Source organism: Neodiprion virginianus, chromosome 4 (genome assembly GCF_021901495.1).
Source record: "Neodiprion virginianus isolate iyNeoVirg1 chromosome 4, iyNeoVirg1.1, whole genome shotgun sequence".
Taxonomy (NCBI): domain Eukaryota; kingdom Metazoa; phylum Arthropoda; class Insecta; order Hymenoptera; family Diprionidae; genus Neodiprion; species Neodiprion virginianus.
Window position 1 is genome coordinate 11,338,481 of NC_060880.1, and position 8,981 is coordinate 11,347,461.

Below are 8,981 nucleotides of genomic sequence, written 5' to 3' on the forward strand. Positions count from 1 at the left end.
GTTTTAACAGTAGATTTTGATAAACAATTCGTAAACGATTTATTCACATCTTTAAAATTAATATATTTCAATGAAATGTTACACTATGCATGCACAGATGAACATAAACAAAATTAAATGTTGATTATTTGTGAATAACCGTTCTTTAAAAATATTTTTAAATTTAAATAAATACCTGCAACATATTCAATTGTGTTTTCATTTATTATTAACATTCTAGGTGAATTACATAGTTTTAATGTAATATTACGAATAATAGATTTAATTTATAATAAAGTTATTCCTTTTCAGACAAAAATTTATCATCTTTCAAAATCGGAGAACTTAAATTGACAACTGCACCAATTATTGTTAAAATTTCTTTGCCTTTCTTCACTAAACCAATTGGCATTCGCGAACCTAAAACTTTAAAGACTTTGAGTCGTTGATTAGAACGTTCCACGTGTACACGAGCTCTCGCTATTTTAGCGTTCAATCGTGATTCTTCTCTGGTAAATTGAAGCTGCTCTTTCTTAAATGGAGGCCTTATAAGCTTAATATCTTTTTCCTTGCATAATTTATCAACTCGAAACCCTTTATCAACCATTATTGCTTCACCTTTTTCTAGATAATTTAATATTTTGGATTGTTCAAATATCGCATCATCTGAAACTCTTCCTCCGTACATTTCACTAATAAATGATATTATTCCTCCAGGAGTTACTCCAGTCATAAATTTTATTGTGTAAGTACTTTTGTACCGAGAATAACTTGCTTGTTGACAGCATAGATTTTTCGGTCTTTGGATAAATATTTCAGTGCAATCTAGAACGATTCTCACATTTCTAAAATCATCAAAACATACTGGGAGATTCTTAGAAATTTCATCTTTATCCGGAAAAGGAATGCCTTCTTTCAAACAAACATAAAGCATATCGATTATCTTAAGGACTACTCTTCGACACTGTGATAAAGATGAATACTTAAACAAAACTGCCAAGATTGCATATGATAAATTATGCTTCAATTTTATGAATGTCATTATTATTTTACTTCGAAGCTTCATCGTTTCAAATCTATATTTAGGAAAGCCATCCTTTACCACGTCAATAATAGTTTTTAAGATATCAAAATTAATAATACCAGTTAGTGTGTTGAGCTCTTTTTCAATTTTTAAAATATCACAAAAATCTGTGATTAAATCCCCGCTTTTAATCTGAACACCAATATCAACCAGGCGTTTTGTAGCCAAAATTTGGTCATTTTCTGTAAGCAGAGGTGTATCTTGAACTAAACTGATGGAACTACTTTCTCCTTGGTCATCCGGTTCCTCTGTCAAATTATTAGTATCTAAGTTATTAGTATCTAACACATCCTGATCTTGACAACTAAGCTGACTAGCTGGCAATACTTCATTCCTACTCTTATCTCTTCGTAATCTTCTTGTCTCTCTGTCAGTATTTTTGTTGGTGATTAATCTTGGTGTCTTGTCTGTAGAAGGTAAATTACATGAAGGAACTGCATTTTGTTTTAATCTTCGTTTGCCTTTGGAGCTTAAATCTACATAAGAAAGTAATGCCCTTAGTTAATATTGCAAATAAAAAAGTTATTAAGATAATTAAAAAACAAATATAATATAATATAATCACCTGGTGAAAAATAATCGGACTGTTTAAAATGCAAAGAACAAACTTGCATGTTATCGGTAACATTTTTACCAATTTTTAACACAATTTGCCACATTTTTCGGCAGTCTACTTTTTCTTCTTCACCGAACGTATTTATAATTTTTATGAAATTGTTTTTTTTAGGAAAAAGATGAAATCTGACATCTGAATCCCTACAAGCTTTACTCTTACATCCATACACACTGCAAAAAGCTTTACTTTTTGTTTCCCTCGGAGAAAAACGTACACCCGAATCATCAACAACACTTTCCATTTTAATTTTAGTTTGTTTCTTAGCTAACAATAAAAAAAACTCAATAATTGTAAATTAAAGTTTACATTATCAATATGTTGAGCAATATCCATATGACAGCTGACCCGTTTTCGCTAGTTTAAATTTTGAACACCAGGCGACAGTACTTGTACTTACCACTTACCAATAGCAAAATTTTGCATAACTTTGAAACGCTGCCAAGTCAAGAATTTTCCAAGTAGACGGCCAATCGACGGCTCAAATTTTTCGTCTAGGTATACTTTATCACTACCTACACGAATTATTATTAATTCGCTCCTTTTTATATACGGCCTCGCAAAACCAATTGATGTCTGAAAAATCGCTGTTATAAGATAGCTGTAACTTTTTTCTATCAATTCAATATCGCTTCAAATTTTCAGGGAAAATACTTCATTCTTTCCCCAAACAACGCTGAAAATTTCCAGCTTTGAGTCGAAGTTGTTAACGAGCTGTGAATTTTCAAAATGTTCAAGTTTACCACATAATATTTCGTATTTCATGGCATGATTCAAATTCACAGCTCGTTAATTCCATGAAATACGAAATATTATGGGGAAACTTGAACATTTTGATAATTCATAGCTCGTTAACAACTTCGACTCTAAGCTGAAAATTTTAAGCGTTGTTTGGGGAAAGAATGAAGTATTTTCCCTAAAAATTTCAAGCGATTTTGAGTTGATAGAAAAAAGTTACAGCTATCTGATACTATATTATATGTATACATACTTACACCACCGTAATTAGGTTTTTTATAATCTCATGTTATATTAAAATTCACAGATAATATATATCCAAAGTTATTTACAGCGATATTTCCTAAGAATATGTCTAAAATCCAAAAGAAAAAAATATATTGTAATATTAAAAATCTAATTACAGATTCGAATTGTTGAGAAAAAAATAGCACAGTTCGACAGAAAAAAAAATGTACGATTATTATTAACGGAGTTATTGAGTTGTTAATTAAGCGGTAAGAACAGCCGGGCGCGCGAAGCCTCGAGCCCCCCACCACGCCGCCGCGCCGCCCAGCTTCATTCCGCCGACTAACGCCGCTCGACGAACGTTCAGAAATTTTTTTTTACTAGATACAACACACCTAGAGATCTGAAAAAATTCACGGTGATGCCTTGGGGTGTTGCAAGATCGCAGATTTTCTTTCCCCTTAATATTAATCACAACAACAATAAACAAAATAACACTTAAACACCGTTATCTCCGGTTCTTATCAAGATATTCATGTTTTTTTTTTTAAATTACTCGTATGATGAAGTGCAAGTACAATCCATCATAATATTTACAAAAATATGAATATTCTCAGAGACATCTCTATTTGTTTAAAAGCAAAAAATTTCAAGTCGCCCAAAAATTAAGATTTTCGAGTATAAAATTAATTTTTTTTTTTTCACTTATGGAAAGTACTAGTAACGAACTGACTTCATGATTTTTTGGCAACCAGTGGGCCAATTACAGAAGAAAGGGCAGACGATATACGGATTTTGGCTTGTCGCGGATTGTCGCTCAACTATATAACACAGCCAAAAAAGCCTTGCACGATAATTTTGAAGACACTTCATATTACCTGTACCACGAGTTTCTAAGCCACTCGTTGTTTATTCATCAATTTGTAACAAGAAATGTAAATTTTTTTTTCCACGGCATTTTGCATTTTGCAACTAAAATAGAGGAAATTGATCTCACGAGAGCTTGTTTTACCGAGAATGATGAGACGAACAACTTTTGTTTGAACAGTTTTCGTGTATGACCCATAACGAAGACGTTATTTAACAGAATGTGGGGTCTCGAAAGTTTGAACAATCGTTACGGACAAACCCGGACCTATTTTTTTGGGGCATGGATGAAAATATGTTCGTCCGTCTCTAATAAACCTATGAAAAAATTGGCTAAGCTACGTTATTCCAGAATAGAACTTAATCTTATGCTCCTGGACTATTAGTGATGATTGACTATAGCGAGGAAGCGGGATGATTGTTAACGGTAGATTATAGTTGATTATCAATAAAGAATACTTTATGAGAGGAAGGTACAGAGTTGATACGATCTGTATCGCAAGAGAAGAGAGCGATAACTGACGATTTACAGGCGAGAATACACATTGATGATACATATACATGATTTTGAGACAGTATATAATAAATGAGATACAGCTGATTTGTTTTGCGTCGCAGCACGAGCAAGCGGTGAGATTTTACGCAGAGACGGCAAGTAAACATTGCACGCGAGTGTGCGTCCATGCGTGAGGACGATTTTGAGTGTGCGAGAAACATTTAACTTATTCGATACTTTGCCGAAACACATCTATAGGTTTTGTTCCTTGTGTTATTTTCAAATGTTCATCTTGTCTCAATTTGAACTCTTTTATTACATCAAGTCCAATAAGGAAGTCATATTCAAAATTTTTTTGATCCATTACGTGGACGTCCATATCTTTTTCTATATCCAAATTTTTATTCTTATGTTGATCACGGCTTGTGGTCATTTCACACTATTAATCGTAAGAAATGTTTCGGTATTAGTCCGGGCTGACTTTTTTGGTTTTATCCTTACTATTCTTGAACTTATTAAAGAAAAGTTTGACTCAAAATTGTAAACTGCTTCTGATCCTAGAGTATTGTTCAACAAAATCTTTATTGCGATTAATGGTGTGACTATTCGTTTTTTTCCTCATCAGCGTATGAATCTATCTGTAGAAACGTGTTGTTAACTAGTTTTGTTAACTTTTTCTCTTCTTTGTTATTCTCTTTGAATTCAAACCAGCAAGTATCTTCATTATGGTATCGGTTGCCTTTGTGTCATTTCAAACATATCTTACATGGTAGTTTTTGGTTCAATCTTTTAGCGTGGTTATTATTTGTTTCTTTTTCATACTCCAAATTCTTATTTTTTACTAAATATTCATATTTACCGAGTTCATTGAAAAGGTCCTCTGATTCTGTCAGGTTTTTCTTTCAATCTTATTCAATATATGTTTCGGTCGAACTGTTCCTATTAAATCTATTACAGTACCTCTATCCATAGATTGTCTGACTTCACGTAACAATCGTTCTTTTTTCATAGCATAATCGACTAGTGAATCTTCTAGGTATTTAAAAGATATAGCATACTCTTGTTTACATATGTTTCACAGAATTTTGTTTTCCATGTATTCCAATCTGAATCTATTGTCTCTTCAATTAACATAAAACTATACCAATCCAGGACATTTTTGTCAAGGAAATTTTGAAGCATTTCAATTTTTTTTCATCTTCCGTGATTTCAAATCTTTCACATTCTTTTTCAAATGATTTTAACCATTGTTTTGCGTTAGAATTCTTACTCATATATTTATTTATTGTATACTTTTCAGATAATTTTTTTAAATTTATTGGATTTTTTTTTTCTGTTTCTAACATTTGTTTTAAATTTCCAGTGAGTGTATCTGTATTTTGAGGTACTTGGTGTTCTGTCTCTACTTCTTCTAGCAAATAATCTGAGGAGCACATGTGCCCACTTTTGTTTATTTATGCTTGATCAATTTCAGGTGTAAGTGTTACCCATACCTTTCTTTTCCTGTGTCGTTTTTCATAGCATTCTTCACTTTCGTGAAAGTCTCTGTTTAAATCAATTCTTTATGCAGTGGTGCTTGCTGTGATTCTAATGGAATATTGTAGGTTAGGTTTTCTTCCGACGTAATTGAGGTGAAGCAGCATAGGTTCGTCTTTCCATTCGATGATCCTTTCACGGTGATTTCAAGCTAAAGACGTGGCATTGTAGAGTATTTATAGCGAATTGTCGTTTTGGGATGGTTAATTCATTCCTTGTATTCAAACTCTCTCGTGAATAATCAAACTATTGCGTTGCAGTAAGAACAAGTAGGTTTTATTAGAATTATGTACATTATTTACATGAACTTCAATTCCCATTGTCACAAGTATTACCTGTAAGAATAAGAAACGACAATTAAGCTATATATTCACTATTAGAAGTTTCTTTAATACAGTTTTAATAATTTGCATGAACTCTTTTGAGAACCTTTCTCTCTTATGCCGCTTGGCCCACTGCCCCTGCTCCTGCTCTGTCTTATTTACTTTCTCATATCGAATCATTATAGCGTGCGCTATTCAAAACGCACTAATAAAATACATTAATTTATTACATATAAATGAATTATGTGTGTGCTCTGTATGTGTTCGAAGAACGTGTGCGGGAGTAGGATAAAGAGGCTTCTAGAAGAAGAGTGCGGAAGTGTGAGTCATCAACACCGACACGAACAATGCTGTGCGTTGGGTGCTTCTGGCTTCCACGGCTCTGGCCGGCGGAGAGCTCGACAACACTGACGCATATCAGGTAACACCGATGGAAGACCAGCCTGGAATTCACTACGATCAGGCGGCCCCCTCCATCTGCAACACGTGGACTGGAGGGTCACCGTGTTTATGGAATTGGATACTTTCGTTAAGGACCTCCGTTCCTGCCCTCTCTGTTAGCTTACCGTGCCAAGCGATAACCGGCCGAGGCACGCTACCAAGTGCCAGAAGATATACGAAGAAGTGGTGAAGAACGCGCAGAGTGGACGACCATCCGCGGCAGAGGCAAAAGAAGCGCCAGGGTCATCATCACCTCCAAAATCAACTGAGGCGGTGGCCACAGCCGCCCTGCCAAAGCTAATGGAGGTGTCCCTGCCTGCGACGATGATACCCGCGGGAATGATAATCGCGGGGGGAAAAGTAAGGCGCGGAGTTTGCCCGACATGCGTAGAAACGGTGGCCGGCCAGCACTGGGTGGAGTGCTACCTCGAGCGCTACGTATCAAACCGGAGGCCGGGAGGCAGCTACTGCACCCTCTGTAGCCTGAGCGTTGGTAAGCGACCGTGTCCCCGCGCGGGTCACTGCGTGGAGGCCTTCGATCGATTCCTTAAGACGAAAATGGACCACACTAACACAAATCGCGAAGAAGGGCCGCCAACCAGACCGGTCAACGCAGGAAGGACAACAACGTTCCACCGCCGCGCTACTGTTCCGGGGAAAGACAAGGGTGTCCGAACAGCGAAGAACACGAAGGAGAAGGGAGTACAGACAGAGCCGATAATAATTCAGGTCAGTGAAGAAGCTCCCTTCCTAATCGATTACAGGAAGCTGGGCAAGACCATGGCCCCCGCGGTGCGGTTACGCATCATGGGGGCGTTGGGTCTTGCTCCAGCGTGAACTCGAGACGCTCCTCGGAACCAGGGATGTGGAACCGAAGGAGGTCGAGGGGAACCTCGTCGAATGGGAAGAGCCATCGAGCGGGACACCACCTACGACCCCTCTTTAGGATAAACCTTGCGGAGGCCTTGCAAGGTGAACCCGAGGAGGAGGGAGACCCCAGGGATGCTGCGTCCACCGAGGATCAAAACGAAAGTGACAACGCAGTCGGCGAGACGCGAGGTTAACCAAGCGACAAACCAGCGGCGCAGTAACCAGGAAAGTGAAAGTGAAGGTGATTGACAAAACGTGTCGCATGTGTGTGGGTATGAGCATGTGTGCGATGTACGGAAGCTGCTAATTTCGATTAACCAAGTATCATGTCGTCAAGGGTAAGCCGTCCCTCCAGTGCTGGTGTCACCGTTGGCCCAGCGCACTGAGTCGATGGGGGCATCGACACCTAAGGGGGGAGGGATGTCACGTCCGCCGTCTAAACACTGTAACGTTAAGTCTTTTCTGCCCCTCGTCGAGCGCTAATTTGTAACGCTAAATGTTGTTACTTTCGGATGAGGACTTACCGTTGACACTTTGGCGCGATTCTCTACTTATCCGCAATATTAAACTACAACAAAATAATTAAGTTGGGCGCCAGACGCGTAGCGTCGATTCTCAAAGAATAATATAAATCAATAAAATTAACACAAGACCGTGCAAAAGGGATAAATAGAGAACCCGTTGTATGGCTGGCTAGGCACAGGTACGATCGCGTACATCCCGGTAGAGTGGCGGAGTTCAAGGCAGCTAGCAGTAATTCCAGAATTGAAGAAAATGACAAAAATAAAGAATAAACTCCAGTTAGAAGGAAAATGAATAAGTCAATCGATCATGTATTGGCGAAAAGGTTACATAGGTGAGACAGGCAAATGAGATGGTATCGATAGCGGTAGTTAATAAAATAAATAGTCGTTGTTCATAAAAAAATATCGGTAGAATAGCAGTAAACGGTAGCTTTAACACGAGAGACGGTAGTTAACAGAGAAAAATAGACGTAGGCCGAGAGATGCGATATAATGCAAGAGTTGACTTAGAACTACACGTCACTGGGCGACGTGATCTTACCCAAGTTGCAAATGACACTACGAAAATTATTATTCTGTTAATTAGAACGAGAGAATTTTACTGCGATCGGTAGAAAACAACGAAACGGTAGTTCGGTAGAGGTACGACAAATTTACCATAAATCATATCCAAGATGAGAGATTGACAGTTAGTAATAATTTACTAAGTTGGCAAACGATCGACTCGGTAGCCTTCGGTAGAGTTATTCATACGGTAGATTCGATAACTTATAATCATTACATAATTGAGGAATTAAATAGTGAATTCCTAAACATAACTTTTGAGAGAATACCAAAATACAAAGTTATGAGAGTGAGAGAATTTCGGAGAATTTACAAAATAGAGAAATATACAAAAATACACCGCAATACAAAAGAATAGTTTACAGAACTTAATTTAACAAAATACGGGGAAATAAATAACAGGCAAAAATAATATAAAATGGTCAATAGTAACAAAGAAAAATGCGGTAATATCTAAGGGTGATTCTACGCTCGCTTGTACTCCATAGAACTCGATATACGATACAATAGGCACAAAAATAAATAAAAATATAATAAGCAATAGCAGAAATAAAATATAAAGCACACTACTATTACAAAGAGAGTATGGAATAAAATATGAAGCCAATAGGGCTCAAAATACGATAGAGACTACAGAAGCAAGATAATAGAGATTCACAAATAATCAGAAAAGTCATAAATACAAGAGGTAATTATTTGGCAGTTACGAGGTCGCTCA

The 8,981-nt window shown here is 36.9% G+C and overlaps 1 protein-coding gene across 1 annotated transcript; it reads right to left on the minus strand.

Moving 5' to 3' along the window:
- Positions 1-277: 277 nt before the first annotated feature.
- Positions 278-2,042, minus strand: LOC124302258 (uncharacterized). The gene is made up of 3 exons (XM_046758209.1): positions 1,629-2,042; positions 1,123-1,539; positions 278-804 (listed from the first exon to the last, which is right to left on the minus strand). The coding sequence occupies exons 1-3, from the start codon at positions 1,918-1,920 to the stop codon at positions 278-280; spliced, it is 1,236 nt and encodes a 411-aa protein (XP_046614165.1). The 5' UTR covers positions 1,921-2,042.
- Between the last annotated feature and the right edge of the window lie 6,939 nt (positions 2,043-8,981).